This window comes from Musca domestica, unplaced genomic scaffold (genome assembly GCF_030504385.1).
Source record: "Musca domestica strain aabys unplaced genomic scaffold, Musca_domestica.polishedcontigs.V.1.1 10, whole genome shotgun sequence".
NCBI classification, from domain to species: domain Eukaryota; kingdom Metazoa; phylum Arthropoda; class Insecta; order Diptera; family Muscidae; genus Musca; species Musca domestica.
Window position 1 is genome coordinate 10,395,663 of NW_026712115.1, and position 26,758 is coordinate 10,422,420.

A 26,758-nucleotide genomic window follows, 5' to 3' on the forward strand; every position below is an offset into this window, starting at 1 on the left:
TTGCTAAACTGCCACTAAATGTTGTTTGCACGCAATTTGCAAATGAAAACAAATACAAAATTTTCTTCTTATGTCTATTTGTAAACAAATTATTTTTATCAACATGTCAGATATGTCAGAGCTTTTAAAGAAAGCTTTTTTTTATAATTTGTTATTTTGTATACAAGAATGACATGGCTGCTAATGTTTACTCGCACATGTTTCTATTCACGTTCACCAACACGGTGGAATATATTGTTGACATGCATGTATGTACACACGCATACATACATGCATGTGTGTGTAAATGGACGGACCCAATTCAAGGGTATTGGATGCCCTTAAACTTAAAGTTCATAGAACTTTTCCAGCTATTTCCAGTAAGAAATTTCATTAATGGAAAACAAAACAATCGAAAGTCAATTAATATGTTGAATTATCCGATAGAAATGCGGAAAAACCTTGCCCAGTGAAAAATTAAATTAATCTTTAAAAATAAACAAAACACAATTATTGCACAGTGTGTAGAAATGTATGTAAACGTAGGAATTCCTAATTTTACAAATTGTAAAATTTCAAGTGTTTTTCTAATAAAATGAAATTATTGTATCCATTGCTACCCAGCAGATTTGCTGAATTGAGGAACGTTATAGAAACACTTTAACTTTTCTTCTTTCCTTTCTTTACATTTCTTAAGCCATAATATGTACAAAAAAAAGTTAAACAGCATCAATCGGTTTTGCTGACCCTCAGCCTTTGTCAATTTATTATACCCTCCACCACATATAGTATGGAGGGTATTTTATGTTCGTCATTCCGTTTGTAACTCATCGAAATAATAATTTTACATCTAACAAAGTTTATTTATTCTTGCCCGTCCGTCCGTCTGCTGTAATCACGCTAAAGTCAAAACTAATTAAGACAGAAAGCTAAGATGGGCTATATCGGTCCACGATATCGTATAGCCCTCATAAAACGGTAAATCCCGATATTTGGTTTTTTGATGATTGTAGCCAAATTTCTTTATAAAATTGTCGGAAAATCCACACAAGGAGTTCCTTCTGAGTACTTTACTACCTGGAAGAGAATGGTCTATATAGGTCCACTCGTATAGCCGCTATATAAGGGTAAAGTTTTCCCTGTAACGGAATGTTTGAGCGGATTTTTTTGGAAATTTTTCAAGTTCCTTAAAGTTCGGCCGGTATTAAACTTCTACCTACTTTTTTGCTTGTTAAAATATATTTTAAATTGCGCTATGATTATTTAAAATGTTGATCCTTGTGAAGGAGATACCGAAAAAGTGGACCAATATTTTCCTCTTCGCATTTGACCTAACTCAAATATAATATAACGACATTTCGACTATATTAGTTACTTCCTTTACTTTATATGAGATATGTTTTTTTTTCGTTGAAGTTTTGTGGGGAGGTATCAGAGAGAGTGGCCCAATCTATCCCAAATATTGGGATGTGCCTAGTTTGAAGGAATCTGATACTCATGTTGCATTTTCTAAGGATTCAAAATTATGACCCTTTGCAAAGGAGTTATCAGAAGAAGTGCTCCGTTTTATGCTATCTTAATAGAAGACCTAGAGTTGGTAGAAATATTGGAATATGCGAAATTTGAAGACAATTGGACTCTTGTTTCACATTTTATACGCGTTGTGAATGTTCAAAATTTGTACTCTTTGTGGGACAGGTATTGGAAGGCATAGGCCGATATTGTTCACCACTGTTGGTTTTGCAAAAGTGTGAACAAACTCGGATGATCCTTTCTCTTTATTTGTGGAAAAATACTTTATTGAAAATGTTTACGTTTTGTGGGGAAGTACTACAAGGATTGGACCAATATTGCCTATCATCGAACTGAATTTAAGTTTGATAATAAAATTACGATGTACCAAGTTAATACCAAAATCTCCTGCCAGACAGACGGATAGAACGGATACAACTTTATATCGGCTCCAAATAACCTGAAATGAATTTTGTTTTGGACGTATCAAATGCTATATACCCTCTGTATATTTAGAACACACTCCGTTTTGTTATTTGAGGGATTTGGATCAGCGATATATTTTGTATGTTTGATGGCGCTGAGATTCGAACCTGCGATCTTAGGTTTTGTAGTCGGACGTGCTACCTTTTGCGCCGCCGCTACTCATTTGTTGGTATGATAAAGATACGGTTTGTTGCCATGCTAATTTTATGGAGATAACTCATCATTTTTATCTTACTGGTAATGCCTTTATCATTATTTTTGGGATGCTAGTAATCCAGAGGGCATCTGGTTGTCATTGCTAGCAATGCTGAAAGTGGTACAAGCGCTTTCAAAGCTTTGCTTAGGGTTTTCAAATGATCCTGTTCAAATATAAACAAACGTAAGATTGCGAAATAATTTTTTGGGGTGGTACCAGAAGAAATTGACTTAGTTTGCCATTTCGAAACTAACGTAAATGCGATAAATGTATACATACCACTTCAAATGCTTTCTATGGGATCTCGTTCCACCATAGTATGGAGGGTATATTAAGTTTGTCATTCCGTTTGTAACACCTCGAAATATACATTTAAGACCCCACAAGGTATATTTTCTTGATAAGCATAATTCTATGTCCATTTAGCGATGTCCGTCCGTCTGTGGAAATCAATCTAGCATCCGAACTAAATGAAGTAGGTTGATAAAATCTTACTAAAATATATATTATGTCTGCAGGACTTTTGGTATTGAAAATGGACCATGTAGGTCAACGTTTTGGTATAGCCCCGATGTAATGGTACCTCCCTATTTTTGGTATTTTAATGATTTAAGCGACATTATTCACCGAAATTGTTTCAATTTGTTATTTGAAGTTCGCAATGAATACTACAGCGTATGACAGAAAAATATCTGTGAAGTTTCATGTTTTGGTATGGCCCCCATATAATGTTAACTCCCGATATTCGGTATTTTGATTTAATTTTCAAGTTTCGCATTTGTAATGGCTTATGACAAAAGTTGCCCATGCAGATCCACGTCGTCGTATAGACCTTAATATAAGGGCTACATTCGGTATTTTTTTGAAAATGGTCAAATTCGTTCCAAATGGTGAAGGGTATTCAAAGTTCCGTCCGGCCGAACTTACAGCTTTTTTACTTGTTAATATTTTTTTGTCTCTGACGTCATCTTTTAAATAATCAGACATCATTTGAGGGCATACATCTGTCGGAAAAACCGACTGATACTTTTTGACTTGTTTTCATACACGTTTAATACTGCATCTATTCATCCCAACTTAATCTATGAATTTGAATTTCTTATCAGCTAAATATTTTACCGATGAATAAATATGTGTCATTGTTAGTTTTTTTTGTTTATTTCTTAGATTTTTTTATTTTGTTTCATTGTCTTTGTAAATAAATTACTAAATAAATTACAACACAGTTAACAGACATTTATAAAAATAAATACACACGCAGAGAATAAAACATTTATACATAAAAAACTAAATCAAAAAATTTAAAATACATACACATATAGATAGAGGAGGAGGAGGGGTGAACAAACATTTCGTTCTTTACTTATAAAATACGTTTTGTTTTTGAATAACCAACAATAAGACTTTTAATAAATTGCACTTGTTTCGCATTCTAGTTTAAACAATTAATTCATATTCAATGTGTAATTTTGTAAATATTTGAGAATAAAAAATATACGATTCGGTGGTAGAGTTTGGGGGGTCGGTGTTGGTGGTCGCGTCTTCTCCAATCAATTCAAATTTAAAATACATTTAACATTACAAAAAATACATTAGCGTTTCAAGAAGTGAGAATGAGATGCCAAATTTATTATAAATTTGTACTTCCTAAAGTTAGTCGGTAGATAGTTAGGTAGGTAGGTGACGAAGTCTAATGGAATTCTTAAAATTGCATGCGTCTTTGAGTGTTGCGGAAACTGATGGCCAAGAACACGGCCAGCAGGAATCCAATTATCTGAAAATAACAAAAAAACATTTAATAATTATTCAAAATTATTTTTTCAATAGAAAACCAGTAAAGAAAGTCTTCAAGTCGGGCGGGGCCGACTTTATGATACCCTACACCACTTTGCTAATTAAGTAGAGCTCCACATAACAATTAAAAGTTTTTATGGGAGAATTCAATCATACACGCTATGATTATAATTATAATTTAAAGTTCAAAGGACTAAATATGCCGAAGCATTTGTATCTTTTAAATTCGGAATTGTATTGCCCATTTGGTGCACAATTAATTTGAAATCGGATAAAGATATATATGGGAGCTATATCCAAATCTGAATCGATCTCGATAAAATTTAGCAAATGTATTTCTGAGCTGTATTTGATATATTTCCCCAAATATTGTTGTTGCATAGTGCATATTACGGCGGCGGTGGACAAAAATAACAAATCGGATGAACAATATATATGGGAGCTATAGCTATATCTGAACCGATTTCGATCAAATTTGGCATACTTATTTTCAGGCCTAATTTGGGTGTATATGCAAAATTCCATACAATTCGGGCTGATATTACACGTTTGGTGCACAATAAAAGGCAAATCGGACGAAGATATATATGGGAGCTATATCTAAATTTTGACCGATTATCTCCAATTTCAATAGGGTTCATCCTTGGGCCAAAAAAACATCTTTGCAAAATTTCATCTGGATCGGGCAATAAATGCGACCTGTACTTTGTTTACAAAAATACATGGACAGACGGACCGACGGACATGCATAAATCGACTCAGAATGTGATTCTATGCAGATGATCAAAAGGAACTTTGGGTCTATCTCGTTTCCTTCTGCCTGTTACAAACAAATGCACAAAGACATAATACCCTGACCACCTTGTGGTGTAGGGTATAAAAAGCGCACTTACCACAAACGCCACCAGGGACCATGAAACAACAGTAAATATGTACGCTTCGCTTTCATAGTGCCGTTGTAGCTTATCCTTGCAGCCTTCGAAAAACAGATTCGAGGTCTTGGAGGCATCTTCATCAATATAGCAACTGATTGGTATGGCCTTGTTCAGGGTAATATAATCATTTGGGCTGATTTTGCCACAGCATTCGTGTTCACTTTGAATGGCATCCATGGCATTCGATTCCCATGCCTTATCGACGGTTTCGACAGCACTCCGGACTCCCGTGTCAGTCATTCCCACGCAGGTCAGGGCAATTTGTACAGCCGCCAGCACCAATAAGAAAACTGCACACTGCGAGAAAAAAGTGTAAATAAATTTTAGTTTTTGAAATTATCTAGCAATTCAATTCACTTACTGTTGCTGTCAGACACACCGACTCACGGATGGCAGCAAAACATCCCAAAAAGGCAAAGAACACAATGAGCGAGCATGCAATGTAGGCACCGATTGCTATGTCCTCACGCATAGAATCGGGATTGAAGGAAATCACAATTATCGATGCAATGGCAAAGAGCTGGAAAAATAAACAAAAAATAAGAGTTAATAAGATAAAAGTTAATATCTGCAAAAGTTGTTATTGATTTTATTAAACAAAAAAAGTTTTTTATATACAGGGAGAGATGAAAAAACTGCAACCGACTTCAGACTGCTGTCATTTCCAAGCCACTCGTTAAAATTCAAGCGTGATAGTGTGATTTTTTATACTTGGCTGGAAAACCAAAAGTGCCTTTCGTTACCGTGATATTGGTAGCCCAGCCCTACTTCAAGGAAGTGAACGGAAGAAAACAGCAATATCAGAAATGGTTCGAAAAGTAAAGAAGCGAATTTATCGAAGTCCGCGTCGCAGTGGCCGAAAAATGGATCGTGATCTGAACATATCGTAATATTCTATTCGGCAAATATTGAAAAATGAGCTAGTGGTAAAGCCATTGAAATTCCAAAAAGTGCAAGAATTTACACCCCAACAGAAAGAAAATGGACTCAAAAGGGTTAATGAGTTGCCTCGCTTGGCCGAAAGTAGTAAACCCTCGAATTTGGTATTCTCCGATGAGAAAATATTCGCTGTCCAGCAGTGTGTAAACAAACAAAATTATCGTGTTTACTTGCCAAAGAAGTCAGCTGAAAATGTGCACCTCCGGTTGGCCTCTAGAATTCAAGCGCCGGCCATGGTGATAGTGTGGACGGCCATAACAGCTGATGGTCGCTCTCGGCTCGTATTAATCGACCGTGGCATCAGAATAAATGCCGAATATTATCGCGAAAATATTCTGGAGGGTGTATTAAAGACTTGGGCATGCAAACATTTTGGTCGCAGACCTTGTACATTCCAAAAAGAATGGTTACAAAATGAGGTTCCTCGCTTCATTTGCAGCGCAAAATTGCCACCAAAATCTCCGGATATCAACCCGTTGAACTATTGTGTCTGGAGTATTTTGGAAAGCAAGGTTAGCACTAAAAAAAAAACCAATGTGTCGATCATCTCAAGCAAGCAAGCAAGCTTCGCTGGGAATGGGCCAAAATACCGCAGAACAACATTCGGGCAGCGTATGACGGTTTCATTGACCGTTTGAAGGCCATAATTCGTGCCAAAGGTGGCCAATTCGAACAAATCTAAACTTATTCTAAAATTGGAGGCTATTTCCGGCAATTTTTGCATTCATTCAATAAAATTGAATTGTTGCAATTTTTTATCTCATCCTATAAAGGAACATCTATAGTTGGAGATGAATTTCGCAATATATAGGATTGAACTTTGAAATTTAATAAAGATCTTTGGATTACACCCAGAATCATTGGTACAGAAAATGGGTCATATTAGTTTACTTTTTGTAAGGATAACTTTGATTTTAAGTTTTGACCATGTTTTCCATTTAACTTCGCCAAATGTTGATATTTTGTGTTGTTATTATGTAGGAACACTATTTACAAAAATATCAATATAGGACCAGCCCTTATAAAGAAATCCCCTGTTTTTTGACGTTTTTTCGAATCGAATTGGCTAATTTGTTTTAATTCCTGGATTATTTTTAAATTAAATGATCTTCTGTCCTGCTTTCAATAGAGTTTTAGCAGAGCTTTGTTTTCACTCGGAAGTGAAACTTGCTCTCAAGCAGCATTGTTCGAAGAGTAGGAGTTTTATTTGGGGTGGGAGCTCTCTCGAAAAAGGGTGAGATTTAGCTATAAGAGTGAAATCGGGGGAATAAAAGATTTTTTTTTTACTGATTTGAAGTTGCTGTGAACTAGGGGCAAATCAAAGAAGAAAACAGAAGAAACACTTCAGACGAGTTTTCCTCTTTACTCGAATTCGAGGGAATTAAATAAAGTAAATTATTTTTCCTAACATACCTAACTTTCATGGTACAATGAATGTAGGGTAGGTCATGGCTATGCATCAATTCTAATGTTTACCACGATCAAACGATTCCTATTAACGATTCCTAAATAAAAAAATGAAAATTTGTACTAAAATCATTCGTCATGTTTTGTAATATTGAAGTTGATTTGGAAACTAAATAAATTATTTAATTGTTTCTTTAAATATAAATCATTATGAAATTTGAATGTACACAATAAAATACCTAAGGAATTCGTTGTTAAAATGAAGATTTTATGGTTATAGGTCCCACACAATAACCCATATATTTAGTTATAGTTCTGAGAAATCGGCAATAAACTTTATACATTCTCCAAAAAAATAAAAGAGATGATTTTGCTAGCAATCGGCAAGATTATGACTAATCTCACTGTCAAAAGATGCTTCATTTTTGCGGTCATTTCAATGTTTTCTCGTTCGGCTGTTAAATACTCGAATGGGTGGATGGCTGGATGGATGATTAGTCAAGTCAACACAAATACCTCTGATTGATAATGGCTATAGGTTAGTCGCCTAGAGGAGGAATGTGTTTTGTTTTTGCGTGATACGCTTCAGTGACATACCTTTGAAGTCCACAAAAAGCACCAAATGACTAAATTAGAAGGCGGCACTATTGTTGTGTGGCATTTTGCTTTTGTTTATTTAATGTTATTTGGACATTTGAATTATGATGGATCAATGATTCAGCGACGTGATCCATTGAAATGGAATGAAGTCAATAAGAACAGAATTAATTAACAAAACATTGAATGGTTTTATTAAACGAAATCAATTAGATCATTTCAATTGTTATTAACAATGACGTCATGCTGGATTACGTTGTGTTCGGTCAAATAAAAACCAAATCATATTTAATTAATTTTTCTTCGTATTGTCGTTGTTGGTGAATATTTTGAATTGTTTTCTATTTTTAGATTTCCATTGGATTTACTTTAAGATGCCATTGCTTAAACTTTGGTGATCAGAAATAATTTTTGTTTTAAAGTTCACACAGTTTGGTATTTTAATTGGCACTTCCATATTTTTTTTTGTTCTAAGGTGTCAAACTGTCACTTGTTGAGATTTATTTCCTAAAAATGCTTTTATCTCCATCCAAAAATATAAATCGTACTTATTTTGTTTATAAGTATTTAACTTTGCCAACTTTTTTTCTTTGCCTTGAATGATATTCTCTTAAGTTGTGATTTTGATTTTTAATAAAACATTGGAATGCACTTATTCGAGGCAAATACTTGGAATATTTAAAAAGTATAAATATATATTTCTTAATTGATACTCCTTTTAAATGCGAAAGAATGTTGTCGAAAATTTCATTTTTTTTTGGAAGATTGGGCTGAGACCAAATGTTTGCATTCGATATTGAAAAATTTCGATTGATTGAACATACAAAAATTAGTACGTTCATTTTAGATTGACATAATTTTGATTGATATAAACTCTAATATTTTGCCGTTTCTACCAGAATTTTACTTTAATAGTGCTAAAATAGACATATTAATATTAATTTCGATGGAAATTTTTTGATATTGAAATAGAGAATTTTCCCACTGCCCAGAAAATGTAATCATTACAAACCCTTTTTTTTGGCTAATAAAAGTCGATAAATAAGTTATTAATTAGCAGCTATTACTGGCCAAAGTCGATAAATAGCTACAAATTTCGGTAGCCCCGATTCATAATGAGAATTTCTAATGGAAGTGCATTGTTTCTAATTTTAACTAATCTGTATAAAATGCAACATGTACTTTTTTAACATTTGCTTTTGGATAGAGGAACCCTTAATGGAAAACATATGGTAAAGGCAGACCTTCGAAATACGATGGAGTTTCTCTCGAATTCGAGAGAGAGCACTCCTTGAGGGAAAAAAAAGTCTAGTATACTCAATTTTTCGATGTCGCTCGAATAATAGCGAACATGTTTTGCTCGTTTGAGAGTGGGAGCAAATTTTGCTCGAAATCGGGAAAATTCTATCCTTGCCGAGCACTCTTTTAGTTTTTTTCATACCATTGTTGTGTTTGTAGATATGTGTATTTTCTCAACATTCAACAAACATGTTAAAGAGCACTGTCGCCAATCTGTTCCCTCAAATAATATGATATTGTTGTTGCTTTTGTACACAAAATCCACCATCCTCTTTTTTTGGCTATTTTTCTCATCACACACTCAAATCAGCATCCAAAACTTGTTTATACCCTCCACCGAACATAGTTTGGAGGGTATATTAAGTTCGTCATTCCGTTTGTTACTCATCGAAATAATAATTTTAGACCCAACAAAGTATTTATATTCTTGATCAGCGTAAAATTCTAAGAAGATTTAGCCCTGTCCGTCCGTCCGTCTGTTTTAATCAAGCTACAGTCAGAACGAATTAAGATGGGAAGCTACAATTTTGTCTTTAGTCTGCAGGCAGGTCAAGATGGGCTTTATCGGTCTATTATATCGTATAGCCCCCATATAACGGTACCTCCCGATATGCGGTATTTTGATGATTTTAGCCACATTTGTCAACGGAATTGTCTGAAATTTTGCACAAGGAGAAATTGATTTGTCTATATAGGTTCACAATATCGTACACCCCCATATATCGACACCTTCCGATATTCGATATTTTTGAGATTTTAACAGAATTTTTAATGGATTTTATTTCTTTGAAAATTTCCTAATTCCTTATAAAAATAATTTTTTACTTGTTTTAACTCGATTTCACTCTTAGAGTAAACCCTCTCTCTTTGGATGATTTTGGTATTAAAGATTTAAAAGACGAAAAGTTTGAAAAGATTAAATGAGAGGATACACAGACAATGCGGCGAAGAGGATTAGAAGGGCAGAATGCCAAGCCTAAAGACAAAGAAGCAGTATGCCACAAAGGAGAATGTAGACCTTCGCTTTTGCAGAAGCGACGAAAATTATTAGGTCTCTTAAAAAAACTAGACAAACAGCGAAATACTGCATGTCGCTATCCAGTGGACAGTGCTGATCCATAACGTGTTTCTTTAAACAATTTCAATAAAATTTAAAATAAATTGCATAAATGATTTAAACTGTAATTTTAATTTCACTTACATAATATATTTAACGTGCGTTTACCACGAGCCATAATGCCTCTTATAAAGGGGATGATTCCGAGTATTATTTTGCTGAAGGATGACAAAGCCTCTCAGTTTGCAAAAATGGCCAATATTTGATAAAAATTCTGAAATACCATTACAAAGCTGTAGAGCAACGAAATGTTGTCATCGCCATCTGCAAGTAAGGGCAATGGATTCTTCAGCACAAGGTTTTATTTGTGGAGGAATAAGATGTCTTCCACAAGAAAGAGAACACAATGAACCTTTCCCTGAGATCGATCGACAAATCGAAGAGAACATATGAGGGAGACAACTAGATGAACATCTGATCAATTTAATTTTTTGATTTCATTATGAGACACGTGTTGTATTTATTTGATGATAGATCTGTACACCGTGATATAAATTTATAGTCATTTTTTCCTAGTGCCAAGATTATTCAGCGCAACACATCCCTGTCAAAAGTTATCAACATTATAGTATTCCTCCCATATATAACAATTAATTTACCTTACGCCTCTCTGTGATAAATGATATTAATTTTTGCGCATTTGTTTGTAACACACAACAGGAAACAAGACGATTCAAAGATAGTTTCATAATGTCGTCATTGAACTACTTCGAACCATTTTGATGACGAATGAAAGCCGTAAAAAATCATACGAACATGTTGTTGTACCCACACCACTATGTGTTTAATTGAGCCAAAAATATAAGTCGTACCACACAATGTTGTATAAGGACCCTCCTATTTCGTCGATAAAAGAAGCTTATTATTTTGAGATGATTCCAAAATATTTAGTGGATGGACTAAAAACCAAAAAATTCTGATTTTGCAGTTGCTCCACAAGCCACAGGTATCAAAATTTTTGAATACTGTTCAGCAATCCTGTTAGAACGACAGCGGGCGTATATAAAGGGAAATTGTCAGTCAAATATTTAATACCCTCTTATAAGAAAACCCTCCAATGCGAATGAAGAGAACCAGACATGAACTTTTCTTCTAGCGTACGTAGTTTTGTGGAAAATAATGATTTCAGATCCATAAGACATTTAAATTCCGACCATTAAATTGGAATTAAATACATTTTTTTAAGATCCTATCAAACAAATTGGAGAACTAGCCTGTAGGGTATCACATGGCCCCGAACGTCTATAGCCTTTGTTTGAAATATATTTGTGTTGAAACGAGGCTCTAATAACAATTCAATACAATTTTTTCTGGAACGAAATGAGGAACAGCAAATTAAATTTTTAATCAAAAATCTCTAATTATTTTTCTTTCAAGCTCTTCAAACAAAAATGTATGAGATTAATTTCATTATAGCTTATTTTCATCACCTATCTTGTTACTATTTACATTAAACAAGATTTCCTTCATATAAAACCTAATTTATTTTCTTGTAAGCGACAATCCCCAATACTCTTACCATTTTCACTATCACAATCTTTTTTTGTTTTCATTATTACAATACCTGCATGTTTCGATTAGGTAGGTCCCACGCCATTAGTTCATAATTCGATTAAAAACTCATCTCCTGTTGTTAACAACATTGTGTCTGTCTTTCGCCGTCCTTCACATAAATGGAGATGCTCAAAATTGAATCACTTCTTTTCATTTTGCACCGGACACAAAATGTTAATTTCGTTTAGTCGGTCAGTCAGTCAGTCGATCAAAGCACCCACGAAATGAATCACTCGCTGTGTGGCGCTGCACAACAATGCATTGGGTGGCCATTGTTGTCCACATCTGAGCGAACAATTACTGCCTCCCACACCACACATCATGGCATTTGTGTGAGTGACCCCATTTGGCCTCCGTACGACAATGGTTAAGATTCGTCCATTCATTCATTCAAATTATTGCAGTTAATTGAAAAATATTTATTGACAATTTTTAATAAATGATGCTGACATATGTTGAGCATTGGAATGTATTAGAGAAGATCTAATTAACAATTTGTGAATGATTATCATTGCCATACGTCGAGTAAATGAGCGCTATGAATGGCGAAAAGAAGGTGGATTTATTTTAGAAAATTTTTGAAAACCCGCTTAATTGGAAAGAAAATAGGGATCTGAATATTGTGAAAGTTTATATAGAGAAATATTTTTAGAAGATATTACAGATGGGCAATAAATACTTAAATGTAACGCTGAAACTTCGGCTAGTTTCTGCCAGAATCACTTAATGACAAATGCAACAAGTCACTCTATACATAATATTTTCTGTATAAGAAATGTCTGTTTAATAATTCATTTTAATGGAAAAAATGAATAATATTATTTAAATTATCAATTCATAAAATATAACATCTATAAATAATTTGTTTTTGAATATATATTATCTTTTTCAAAATAATAAGTCTATCTACTCCATTTTTGATAATAATTGATGCCATTTAACTTAAGAGTCCAGAAAAGGACAACGAACTGAAAGAGAACTGTTATTTTTAATATTTGGAAGTAATACAACCCATACCATTCGCTCGCAAACATATATAATTGGCCATAGGCTGAGCCGCCGACAAGCCGAATAGTTCATTCAAACTTTTTAAACTTGAAATTGAATTGGAAAAGGAATTAAAATTTTATCGTTTCTTATTGCAATATGGCAATAAATCAAACCAGTAAGGAGGGAAGGGCCAACTTTATTATGTGCTACAGCGCTATTCATATTTAACAGAGCAAGCCGTAAAAAATTTGTGTAAATGCTATTATTGGAACTATGATGGTTATTGAATTCATTATGGGATCTATATGCTAATCTAAATCGATTTCCACTAAATTTGACGGAGGTTTTTTTATACCCCCCACCTTGGAAAGGAGGGTATATTAACTTTGTCAATCCATTTGTAACATCCTTAAATATTCGTCTTAGACCCCATAAAGTATATATATTCATAATCAGCATAAAATTCTAAGTCGATTTAACGATGTCCGTCTGTCTGTCTGTCTGTTGAAATCACGATACAGCCCACATTACTTGACATAGAGCGCCATTATTTGACGTGTCTAGGATGGTTGGTATTGAAAATGAGATATATCGGTCCACGTTCTGGTATAGTCCCCATATAACGGTACTTCCCGATATTCGGTAATTTGATGATTTTTGCCACATTTTTTCACTGATTTGTCTAAAAATTGGTATTTGTGGGTCATAATGGGTCCTAGTTCGTGTAGCGAAACATTGTAATTATAGGTCCACGTTTTGGTATAGCCCCCATATAACGGTACCTCCCGATATTCGGTAATTTGATGATTTTTGCCACACTTTTTTCACGGATTTGTCTGAAAATTGGTATTTGTTGGTCATAATGGGTTCCAGCTTCGGTGGCGAAACATTGCATGCATGGGTCCATGATTTGATATAGCCCCCATATAACGGAACATTCCGATATTCGGTATTTTGATGGTTTTTGCCACATTTTTTCACTGATTTGTCTAAAAATTGGTATTTGTGGGTCATAATGGGTCCTAGTTTGTGTAGCGAAACATTGTAATTATAGGTCCACGTTTTGTTGTAGCCCCCATATAACGGTACCTCCCGATATTCGGCATTTTAATGGTTTTTGCCACATCTCTTCTAATGTTTCTTTTACCCTAAGGTGGAGGGTATTAAAAGTTTGGCCCGTCCGAACTTAATGTTTTTTTACTTGTTTCTACTTTCTAAATCGGATGAAATATATATATGTGTCATATAAGTTATTGTTTTCAGAACATTGCCGTACAATCTAATTAGATAAACGTAGTAAATTTAGGATATGATTTACATCAGATTATATGAGATCTATTTCTTAATCTGAACCGATTTCGACGTACTTTAGCAAATGTATTTCTTTGCTGTATCTGTTATCTTGTATCGAATATCACTTTTATAGAGTGCTATTACGGCTTTAATGTGAAGACAATCTAATTTATTTGGCCAGTTATTATTTATTTTATATATTGGATTATTATATATGGCAAGCAAAGTCACAGTGCAAAGTTTTATCTAAATCGGACAATACGGGGTGAGATGAAAAAACTGTAACCAACTTCAGACTGCTGTCATTTCTAAGCCACTCGTCCGACAGCTGTTGAAATTATTACAATGAGCTGTCATTAAATTGTTTAAAAGCGTACAAAAGCATTTTGGTGAGAATTTTTCAGAAAGAAAGTTATTCGTGATGGCTGGAAAACCACAAGTGGCTATCGTTAGAGCACTTCAACATTTAAATGTGAATAAATCTCTTGTGTCTCGTACCATCGCCCGTTACCGTCATACTGGTGGCGTAGCCCGAGGTCAAGGAAGTGGAAAGCAACATCAGCCGAAATGCTTCGCAAAGTAAAGAAGCGACTTGATCGAAACCCGCGTAGCAGTGGCCGAAAACTGCTCATGAGCTGAACATATCGCAAAAATTCAAAACTCAGCTCAAGGAAGAGCCATTGAAATTCCAAAAACTTACACCGCAACAGAAAGAAAATAGACTCAAAAGAGCTAAAGAGTTGCTTTGCTTGGCCGAAAGTGGTGAACTGCCGAATTTGGGTTTCTCCGATGAGAAAACATTCGTTGTCCAGCAGTTTGTAAACAAACAAAATGATAGTGTTTACTCGCCAAAGAGGTCAGCTGAAAATGTGCACCTTCGGTTGGCCACAAGGAACTCAAGCGCCAGCCATGGTGATGGTGTGGGCCGCCATAACAGCCGATAGTCCCTCTCCACTCGTATTAAACGACATCGCGAAAATATTCTGGAGTGTGTATTAAAGCCTTGGATATGCAAATATTTTGGCCGCAGATCTTGGACATTCCAACAGGGCTCAGCATGCGCCACCCAAGAATGGTTGCAAAATGAGGTTTCTCGCTTCATTTCCTGCGGACAATGGTCACCATCCGCTGGACTATTGTGTCTGGAGTATATTTGGACACGCAAACATTTTGACCGCAGACCTTGGACATTCCAACAGGGCTCAGCATGCGCCACCCAAGAATGGTTGCAAAATGAGGTTTCTCGCTTCATTTCCAGCGGACAATGGTCACCATCCGTTGGACTATTGTGTCTGGAATAAAAATACCAAAGTATCGATCAACTCAAGCAAGCGCTTCGCCGGGAATGAGCCAAAATACCGCAGTGCAAAATTCGGACAGCGTGTGACGGTTTCATTGGCCGTGTGAAGACCATACTTCGTGCCATAGGTGACCAATTCGAACAAATCAAAACTTATTCTAAAATTTGATGCTATTTCCGATGCTAAAATTTAAAAAAATGTAAAAATTATGGCGTTTGACGTTGTTGCAGTTTTTTTATCTCACCCTGTAATTCTAATCCGAAAATTTCTAAAAGTGTGGAAGAGAGAGGATTTACCACCCCCCCCCCCTTTATTTTGGTCATTTTCGATGTAAACTTTTTTTTCGTAATTATTTTTTGTGTCGTTTAATATAATTAGAAACCAATTATTGAAGAACTTTCCACATCTACCTCAATGCAACGATCCATTTCTTCTAGTACCTTCTCATACTATTGTTACTTTTTAACCGATTGATTCAAAAAACTTCTTTATACCTATATGAGCTATCATATTTCCTACAGCTCACTTTTTCATTTTCCTCTATTCGAACCAAATCAGCTTCATTCAGTTTTGTTGTGGGTCGGTCGTCAGTCGACTTGATGGAAAACTGCGTTGCGTTCAATAGACAAATTCAGTAAAAAAAATTTTTATGGAAGAACAAGACATCATTTTTTTTTTTTGCTTTGTTTTAAACAACAGCTCATATTTTTCTCCGTATAGTACGCACATATTTTGGGACAATTATTTTGTGTGTGAGTAAACAATGCCTACATCTTATTACGTTTACAATGTCTTACTATCCATTTATATGACTTCACACCTGTTTTTATGACAGCTTATCTCGAAGATAAATGTACTACACATTTCCTCTTCGCAATCCCGCAAAAAATTCCAGTAATTTCAAGGGGCTTGGCGCCCCAAAACATATCTAAGTTAATGACTCTAGACTATTTTTTTTCTGAAATATGGTTACAAGTTGAAGATAATGAAAAGATGCGTTATGTTTATTTATCATTTCGCACTTGTTTGTTTTGTTATCACACCCAACAAATTGTTTGCAATGGAGACGAAGTTAACATATTTCCTTTCAGTTTTTTTTTTTTTTTGAAAATATTGTAGTTTGAAGAACTAATTACTTGTAGGCTGTCAACTTTACTTGACAACTAAATAGTTTTGATTCGGTTACTGGCAATTAAAAGAATAGCTGACACGATTGTCTACTTCAAAATGATGGCCTATTTCACACTTCAAATCATTTCGAAAAACCAAAAATGGTTAATTAGAGGGGGTACTTCAACAGGTATGCAATAAATCATTTCTGCCTAGCATTGCGTGAAAACAATTGCCATTTTTTCTGGGGGGTGTCATTGTCTGTGACGCTTGAATGTCAAATGTTTATACCTATTTGTTTCGCTCTCAATTCTCAGCTCACTTGAATAATTAAATAAAGATTTGAAAAAATCACTCAAAAATCAATTAGTCACAGCTGGAGGTAAACAAATAAAAGCCAATCGCATTTATTGTTGTTCTTCTTTTTTATTTTAGTTTCAATTAGCTTTTATGACCTCATAAATTTTTAAATTCTCTTCATTTTTGTTTAAATTTCCAAATGAGATTTTTAATGTGTCAGCATAAAGGAAATTGTATTTACATACTTGTAATCGAATTCTATTCCAAATTTTGTTGTTGCTGAGTCATGAAAATCCAGATTATGAAATCATTTAAAAATTTTAAACAAATTAACTTGTGGTGAAATCTTTCAACAACTTGCAAAAATAGCATTCAGGATCGTGTCTAGTTGGACTCTGTTCCTGCATTTTTAGCAGTCTGATTTAAATAATATTAGACAGATTTAATTCAAGTGATGTCTAATATAAAACAAGTAAAAAAGCAGTAAGTTCGGCCGGACCAAACTTTGAATACCCTCTACCATTTGAAACGAATTTGGAAATTTTCAAAAAGATAACATTCGCCAAAAATTCTGTTAAAATCTTAAAAAAACCGAATATAGCAAAAATTAGGGTCTATACGAAGACGTGGACCTGCATAGGCAACTTTTGTCATTAGTCATTATAATATTAAATGCTAAACTTAAAAAAAGCAGTGAATAATGTAGCTAAAATCATCCAAATACCCAATATAGGAGGTACTGATATATGGGGCTTTTACGAAGGCCTGGAGCTGCATAGACAATTTTCTGTCATAGACTGTAGTTCCCATTACGAACTCTTAATACGAAATTTGAATAATGTTGCTACGCGAAGACCTGGGCCTGCATAAGCAATTTTTTGTCAAAGGCTATATTACCCATTACGAATTCTAGGTGCGCAATTTCAAACAACTCCTCCGCAAAATCGCAAAATATCTAATATCGGGGGGTTCCATTGTATGTGGACTATACGATATCTTTAACCTATGTAGATATTTCTCTTCCAGGGAGTAAAATGTTTGGAAAAAACATCTGTGTGGATTTTTAGACAATTTCATTGGAAAATGTTGCTGGAATCATCAAAATACCGAATATGGGGAGGTACTGTTCCATTGGGGATAAACAATATCGTGGATCGATATCGAACAATGTGCGGTTTCTGGTTGAGAGAAGTATTTAGATATAGCAAGTTGTAAAGAATCGCTGACTTGTTTCGCAAGTTATGACTGATAAAAGTATTGAAAATTGTGATCTTGTGTGGGGTCATTTTAGCAACAGATCTCGTGCTAGCAAAAATGTTTGAATGTGTGAAATTTGAAGAGCGTTGAATGCTTATTTCGCTTTTTAAGCGTTTTTTCAGAATCTTGAACCCTTTTTTGGGAGGTACCAGAATAAATGGTCCGATCTGTACCATCTTTATAATAGATCTTGTGTTAATAGAAATATTCAGATCTACCAAGTCTGAACGGGACCAGATGTTAATTTAGCGTTTTTTTTTTTTTAATTTATGGATATTAAAAGTTTTGACGCTATGAGGGGGAGTTACCAGAAGGAGTTGACCGATATATCCGATCTTCACAGCAGATCCTGTGTTAGTAGAAATAATGGGATGTGTTAAATATAAAAAGAACCAAATGCTTATTTCAGATTTTATAATAGTTTTGGTTTTTCAAAACTTTGACCCTGGAGCAGGTCAAAGTGGTAATAAGTGGAAAGATATTTTTCATCTTAACACCAGACCTTGGGGTAATAAAAATATTGGGATCTGTGAAATTTAAAGACAATCAGGCTCTTTAATCACTTTTTATAAGAGTTTTAATTATTCAAAAAATTTTACCTTTTTGTGGGGGAGGTACTTGATAGAGTGGACCGATATTATCCATTTTTGCACCGGACCTAGAACTAATGCAAATATTAGGATTTGCAAAGTTGGAGCAAAATCGGATAATCCTTTCTCTTTCTGTGCAGTAAAATATTCTTTTTTTTTTGAAAATGTTTTGCTTTTGTGGGGAAGGTACCAGAGGGAGTGGACCGATATTACCCATCTCCGAAATCGATTTAAGTTTGATAATAATATTACGATTCACCATGATTGGACCAAATCGGATACTACCTTGGAGAGTTATCGTGCGCACTAGCCAGTCAGACGGACCGAAGGACATCGCTAGATCGACTCCAAATATCCTGAAACGGATTTGGTCCAAAGAGACCTAGGGTCTAAACCCGTAGTTTCTGTGAGGCACGTTTTGGCCGTATCAAACATACTGAATATCGAGTGGTACAGTTATATGGGTCTGTACGGAAACGTATAGACGATTTCCGACATAACAGGTAATGCCCAATGCGAAAATCAAAAACCAACTTCGGTTAGTACACTGTCTCTTAAATCAATGAATAGCGGCAAGTACACTTATATGGGGGTTAAATAAAGACGTGGGCCTGTGTAGCTTTTATCTGTCATAAGAGGTGGTAATGAACTCCAAGTACCAAATTAAAACAATTTCTTGTAAAAATGAGACACTAAACTTCAAAAATGTCAAAATATCAATGTACAGTCATGGGGGATGTGTGAAAACGTGGACATATATTGATTATATCCAGTTGGAGGAAATGATGACTTTTTTAAACATCAAAAAACAACTTTAAGACATTTCCGTAAAATAATGTGGCTTAAACTCATAAACATATATACTACATCTCTGGAGGTGTCGTTGTATAGGATCTGCAAGAAAACTTGACCTATATACAGGGTGAGATGAAAAAACCGCAACCAACTTCAGACTGCTGTCATTTCTAAACCACTCGTTCGACAGCTGTTAAAATTATTCCAGTGACAGCTCATTGTATAGTTACAAGTGTGCAAAAGCATTTTGGTGAGAAATTTCCAAAAAAAAGTTATTCGTGATGGAATTAAAGCGCGATAGTGTGATTTTTTTATATTTTCTGGAAACCCACAAGTGGCTATTGTTGGAGCACTCCAGCATTAAAATGTGAATAAATCTTTTGTGTCTCGTGCCACCGCTTGTTACCATGATACTGGTAGCGTAGCCAGACGTCAAAAACAGCAGCATCAGCAGAAATGGTTCGAAAAGTAATGAACCGACTTGATCGAAACCCGCGTCGCAGTGGCCGTAAAATGGCTCGTGAGCTGAACATATCGCAATATTCCATTCGGCAAATATTGAAAAATGAGCTGAGGGTAAAGCTATTGAAATTCCAATATGTGCAAGAACTTACACCTCAACAGAAAGAAAATAGATTCAAAAGAGCTAAAGACTTGCTTCGCTTGGCCGAAAGTGGTGAACTGCCGAGTTTGGTTTTCAGGACCGACTATGGGATACCCTACAACAATTTACAGTAAAGTTTCTGTAGATCCGAAACTTTTATTTACTTTTATTGGGATACATGATTTGACTACTTAAAAGATTATTCTAAATATCAAGTCTGGTTCTTAACGGATTACAAATAATGACATAAATTCCTGTTTTAAGGTCATTGTTGTCATTATTAAATTAATCCGTTCAAACATTACCAGAGCCATATTGTGCTAATAGGAGCCAAATAGCATATTTTAAAATTTTGATTCTGGCACATATTTTGCTATATTTTAGATATCTGCCTATATTCGTCAATGAAATAAGCATCAATGTAATGGTCAGAAGTGTGTTTTTTTAATTCTAGCGACGTTCGAATTATTCATTAGAAAAATATATAGGTAGTATTTACCAAAATTGGCATTTGGCCAGGAACGGCTTTTACACAAAATAAAGCAACCGAGTTTAAAGTATAATTGTGAAAAATTTAATTTTAAATCACCTAAAGCAGGCAATAAGTAGTCCACTTTTTAAAGAAAAATTAAAAACAAGAAACAAGAAAAATTACGAAAAAAACGCATGTTCTAAATCTAAGAAAATCTCATAGCCACCAAACATTCGGAACACTCTTATGTGTGCATCTGGAAACAGTAAAAACATACAGACATAACCATTACCCCATTAAACACATTTATTATTTCGAGAATTTATTAGCTAAAAATTCTTCCTTCAATCATTCGAGACATTCGTGTTTTGCTTTTCCTCTTCGCCATTTATTGTGTCTTGGTGGCATTAGCTAATAACCATAACATATTATTTTAAACTTGAAATGACATATTCGCTTTGTTGTTGTTTTGTTTTTGTGAAATATAAAAAGTAGAGAAACAGTAATGTTTTGTTGCTAGTGCTTTTTTTTTTTGATATTCCACTTTTGTCGGCAGTCATTAATTTTAGGTAGTGGTGGCGGCATGAAGTCATCAGATGTTACATTGTACACGACCAACAAGCGACTTTTATCGGCTGGGGGGCAGGTCAACCGAATGCGTGCAACTTGTTTCTATTTATTTACGCGCTGACTAAATGGCTAAGAGTGAATCAAAAGTGAGTGTGTGTGTGTCTGTGTCTGTACCCAGTAAAAAATTGGATCATCCAACGATTAATCGTAGGACGCTCCTTTTCGAGCAATGGAGTACTCCTTAAATCTCCGACTCTCTTGCATTTTATACTCTTTTTTAACATTGCATGTCCTAGGAGGCGAGCACTCCTTTTGAGCTCCCATTGGATGACAGACGGAGTACTCGTTTTCATCTCGGAAAGGAGGACAAAGGGAGTAATCTTTGTTATCTCCTGAAAGAGCATAGACGGGGTACTCGTTTTCATATCGGAAAGGAGGACAAAGGGAGTAATCTTTGTTATCTCCTGAAAAAGCATATAGGGAGTACTCCTTTTGATCTCGGAAAGGAGAATCAAGGGAGTAATCTTTGTTATCTCCTGAAAGAGTAAAAGAAAGTAAAGAAGTAAAAGAAAAGAGTAAAATAAAGAATATATATTTTATCATTTATTTTTAACGAAAAAAAAACAAATAATTCATTTTTGTACTATAATTTCTTATAATTAAAAAAACATATTAAATACTTTATTTATTTAGATTTTAGGCTGTAGGTTTGCCGGTAAAATGTTGCCTTACATTTGCGAAAGGCCAACTTAAAAGATTTTTCAAATTCAGGATAAGTTTCGTAGGTGTCTCTGAGTGATTCTGCAAAAATAAAGGAAAAATAAACATCATGTACATATTATTTAAAACACGTTATAAAATCAAGCTATTACCGAAATAAAAAAAGTTAAACAACCGATATTTGTTTATGGCTGTCTTATTTTTAGCTCCATCCCAATTTACCCGAAGCAAAATATTGTCACCAATCATTGCATGTAACGCCTTTTCTATTTTGTCTTTGCCAAATTTTAGTTTCATATATGATATCTGAAAATAATTAAAGATAAATATAATTAGCTTTTAGTACCAAATTCACTTAAATTATGCATTAAAAACTCTGGCTTACCACTTCTGATTCAGGCTCGTTATTAACTAATTGTTCTGCCGAATTTAATTCCTCTAGTGAATTTATTGGAAAAATTTTGAGATCCTTGCTAGTTGGGCGTATGTGTTTAACGACCTGTTCTAACAAAATTGTCTGTTTACACATAATTTTCTTTAAAGCTTCGACTTCAGTTTGAAGGAGATCAATTTTGTTTTCCAATTTTTTATTGGTGTTTTTTGTTTCATTGTTTGTTTCTAGAAATGAACATAAAATCAAATAATTACTATGATAAAAAATATAAAAAGAGCTATGAGTTAACATTACCTGCGACATTATTCGGTGTGCTTTGTACAGTTTCATCCGTAAAAACTGATTGAGTTTGGAATATGTTCGCATTAAAATTCATGGTTCTTAAGGTAGAAAAATAGTTTTAAATATAGTTTAAATATTAGTATTTACTAAATTTGACAGTGGTGTAGAATAGGAATAAATACAAAATATTCCCCATCAGGTACGCAAAATATCTTGCAATATATGTCACGCATGTTAATTTTCTCTCGGTGGATATTTAGTGTTTTCGCCTTACAAATTCCTAAACACTTTTTAGAGTCCACTGGGTACTGAAACAAGCTTACTGCATCTGTAAATGCGTTACCGACTACGTATTCTTCGCCGCTATCTACCAAGAAACCATATACTTTAATTGGAACCATACTCATAGTGAAGCAAAAATTGTCAGGAGATTTTCCGGATAAGAAATATGTGTCGAACTTGTATCTCATAAACAAGTTGTTTCTGTGTTTTTGCCCAAGTGGTAAGAATTTAGGATCATTTGTTTTCAAAAGCAAATGCCGCTCCATGCATCGATTATTTAGCTGTTGGCTAATGTATGATGGTTTCCGACAATCTTTTTTTAAGGTTTGCAAAAAGTTCTCATATTTATATGATGAAAAATTTTCTACATTTCCAAAGTTTTCCACGCATTTCGCCAAATGTAGTAAATTGTGCACGTTATAACTGATCTTATCACTTCCATATATCAAGGCAAAATCGGCAACAAAAGCTTCCATTAGTTGTTGAACGCATTGCAAATTCTTATGACAATTTGAAGGACACGAAACCATCCGATATGCTGTATGTAATAGTAAAAAGTGTGTATATAAATCCTCATGCAATATGTTTTTAAAAATAATTATTCCCGTGTAAAGCACAACTTGCCGGAATTCCTTTGCCTTCCACCTGCATACCTCGTCAAATAGTCTACCTTTTCGAGCAAACTCCTTTGGGGTATACTTCGCAATATACAATATTTTGCGATTTAATTCATTTATTTCCGCTACATTTAACTTTGATTTTGTATGCTTGTTTTGTAAAATTAAACGCAACATCTTTTTAAACACTCCAAGGTCAATCAAATGCATAGTGTCAAGCGGAAATTGTGTGACCATCTTAATGTTGCATAATTCCAAAGGGTGAGTTTCGCTACGAAATTGCTGTATGTGATATGCTTGACTTTTTCGTGCTAGGAAAGCTTCATCAGTCCTGGCATTTCCGGGTACTATAGCATAATTTAGTCTCTTATTTTTATATGAAGCTTCTTGCTCACATTTCGAACATCCTTGCGCAGAAGTGTGTCCCACTGTACCGGTTAAAAAAGCCCTTGCAGGTGTGTCACAAACAAAAAGTCTAATTTTGGGTGTAAAGTATTTATCACCAATTTTAAAACCTTCATTTTTCAAATAGATGTATTCCTCCACAAATCTTTTTAAGAAATCCTTTACATCCGGAGGTTTTGATTTACCAATATAAGTAGCAATTAAAAATGGTTGTGAGTTTTTGAACTCTGAGAAAGAACATAAGATTGGCCATAATGACGTTGATGAGCTTTTATAAAGCGGCATTCCATCCACAAATACATCAAGAAGTAATTCGGACTTTGCATTCAACAGCAAGTATTGGCCATGCATCATCAGCGCTTTTTCTAATCCAAAATGAAAATATTCACCTGGTGGCATTTGTGATATTGACGGGCTCTCATTAGGGCAATAAGAGTTTTCTGCATATAACGCTTTCAACAATGTTTCCTTGCATAGTGCAACATTAATACCTTCACTTTTTAAAATGCTAAGAAGCGAATTACAGCATTCGTTGGAAACGCGATTATTTATTACCCACGAAGCAAGCTTCCGATCAATACAATCTTTTTTTTCACTGCTGAAACTCGTATCATTTGGATTCATTTCGTCATGAATATTAAAGTTTTCCGATTGGCTACCCTCATTTGATGACTGATTAATTTCTATAGGTGCCGAAAGTTCCTGATCAGTAAGAGTCTGCCGAGTACAATTTGAGAAATTTTCAATTTCTTTTTTTACAAGCCGTCTAAGATGACGTTTAGAAACAAAATTATCACACATTATTTTACCAATTGATTTTTTTAATTACACTTTTTTAATTTTTTTAATTACACTTTATTTACACTTACAACACGTGTTTCACTTCAGACGGACACAAGAAAACTGAGCAAATGGACGGACAACCATAAAGAAATAATCGAACATGACGAAAGCAACAGTTAAACAACAGTTACATCAAACAAAAAAAAACATGCCAAAAATGCTTTGATGCATCCCTTATTGATCCATTTGGAGCATAAGGCGAGACATCAATTTTTTTCCAACTTCGTGGAATTTTTTGGCAAAACAAAATTCATACATTGCTCGCTTATTACTCCAAATGGATGAAGAAATCATTACTCCTCTATTGCTCGGTTGAGGATTACTCCAAATATTTTTTACTGGGTATGCCAGTTGTCTAGCTGTCTGAACAACTTGTCCAGCCGAAGGTGAGGTGAGGTGATGTCACATCCTTGTGAGCGTGTACTTGTTTGTTATTGTGTCTGTTTGTTTATTTGGGTCATGAGAAAAGAAGGATAAGTCACAACATGTTTTTTTTTATGTAAATAAAATTAGTTTTAAAGTCGTCCTCGAACATCACTTAATCGACATAAATGGCAGATGGGTGGGAAGGTAGTGGGACGACAGGTGGGCAAGTGTCACGTGAAGAAAACGTTTCAAATTACACACAAGGGTAAATAGGGACATGTTCAGGGGATTTACACCTGGGCACAATGTTACTTTTCAGACATTTTATAATGAAATATTTTTGTTATGAAATTCTTAAAATAAGGGGATCTCTTGAATTCTTATGCATTTTCTAACATTTTCTTAGAAAAAGATTTGATCATGTTCATATATATCAGATCACCCATTTAACAATCAAAACAAAATTCTTTCGCCGCTATAAAAACCATTTATCACACAATAATGGTTAATTAATATGAAACCAAATCAATATCTTGCCATAAATTCCGGTATCAAGTTTTTGAGAAATCGACAAAAAATAAATTCGAAAATACAATATCAACTGTTTATCTATTCTCCCCCTTATGAAACACAATATATTTTGGCACTACATAATATATGTATGTGGAATATTTCTTGGGTAAAAATGTTGAATGATTTATATAATTAAATTGGACACTATCCAAATATTGAGGGAAAGAATTTTCGGTCGACAAAGGTATACATACAAAGTGTGCCAAGATTTAGTCAAGTTTCTGTTAAGGAATGCAATGATGAGATTAAAGTCCAGCAAATATTTGGTGATACACCGGCGTCAATATCGCATGCATTACAAGGCAACGTATTATCCTCTGCATTACAAATAATTTCGTTCATAAGAGCTTGCTTATAATCATAGTACGCCGTTCAAAATAAGGAAATATATTGTATTCTTATTATTTGTAAAAACGAGAGACCGTCTTGAATCAGAGTAGTATTTTATCACCACATACGTGGTGACAAGCTCATTTTGTGCCGCCGTTACTCACTACTTGGAATCATAAAGTGAGTAATTTGTTTTGTAAATTTATAGAAATAGTTTATTATCTTTTAGCTTACTGGTAATGCAAAGGGTATGTGGTGTCATTACTTGTAGCACTGGAAGCTATATGAGCCTAATAACCCGTGTTAAGAGGTAATGTTAAAAAACAAACTTCTGCATTATAAGTATGCCGAGTTAATCTGGGATAAACTTAGGGAAGGTATGCTTCACTTGCAGACCATTAGTCCATTGTGTTCATTCAAAAAACGAGAATTAGAAATGATAGAAAAGATACAAAGTGGGAATGAAAAAAGAAATAGTGACTTCTACAACTTTTTCAGATGTAATTCGAAACATTTCATTTGTAATTCGAGAATTCCATTATTAATTCGTAAAAGTCCATTTTAATTCGTATTATTTAATTTGTAATTCGAATTTGTTTCATTTTTGATTCGAATTATTTCATTAGAAATTCGAATTACTCAATTTGTAATTCGAATTATTCCATTTGAAATTCGAAACAAAAAATCGCATTTTTTGCATTGGTTTCATGTTTGTTTTTTTTCCAATAACAAATAAAATGATTTGGATTACAAGTGAAACAATTCGAATTTCAAAGAAAATAATTCGAATTGCAAATCGAATTTTACAAATTAAAAATTATTTTTTCGAAGTACAAATGATATGTTGCG

General features: G+C 34.3%; 2 protein-coding genes across 3 annotated transcripts in view; both read right to left on the reverse strand.

Moving 5' to 3' along the window:
• Nucleotides 1-3,319: 3,319 nt before the first annotated feature.
• The window catches only part of LOC101900135 (protein late bloomer), a 35,320-nt gene continuing 11,881 nt past the window's right edge, over nucleotides 3,320-26,758 (reverse strand). Inside the window, exons 2-4 of the mRNA XM_005179637.4 lie at nucleotides 5,264-5,422; nucleotides 4,861-5,199; nucleotides 3,320-3,947 (exon numbers count right to left, since the gene is read on the reverse strand). Coding sequence (XP_005179694.1) covers nucleotides 3,876-3,947; nucleotides 4,861-5,199; nucleotides 5,264-5,422 — 570 coding nt within the window. The 3' untranslated portion in view covers nucleotides 3,320-3,875. The remainder of the gene's footprint in view (nucleotides 3,948-4,860; nucleotides 5,200-5,263; nucleotides 5,423-26,758) is intronic.
• LOC131804033 (uncharacterized) lies at nucleotides 21,502-24,977 on the reverse strand. Of its 2 annotated transcripts, none has more exons than XM_059126265.1 (5): nucleotides 24,667-24,977; nucleotides 22,506-22,591; nucleotides 22,203-22,435; nucleotides 21,970-22,123; nucleotides 21,502-21,898 (listed from the first exon to the last, which is right to left on the reverse strand). In XM_059126265.1, the coding sequence occupies exons 2-5, from the start codon at nucleotides 22,585-22,587 to the stop codon at nucleotides 21,783-21,785; spliced, it is 585 nt and encodes a 194-aa protein (XP_058982248.1). In that variant the 5' UTR covers nucleotides 22,588-22,591; nucleotides 24,667-24,977; the 3' UTR covers nucleotides 21,502-21,782. The 2 variants fall into 2 exon arrangements, with proteins under 2 accessions (XP_058982248.1, XP_058982244.1); XM_059126261.1 differs by having other exon boundaries at nucleotides 24,607-24,977.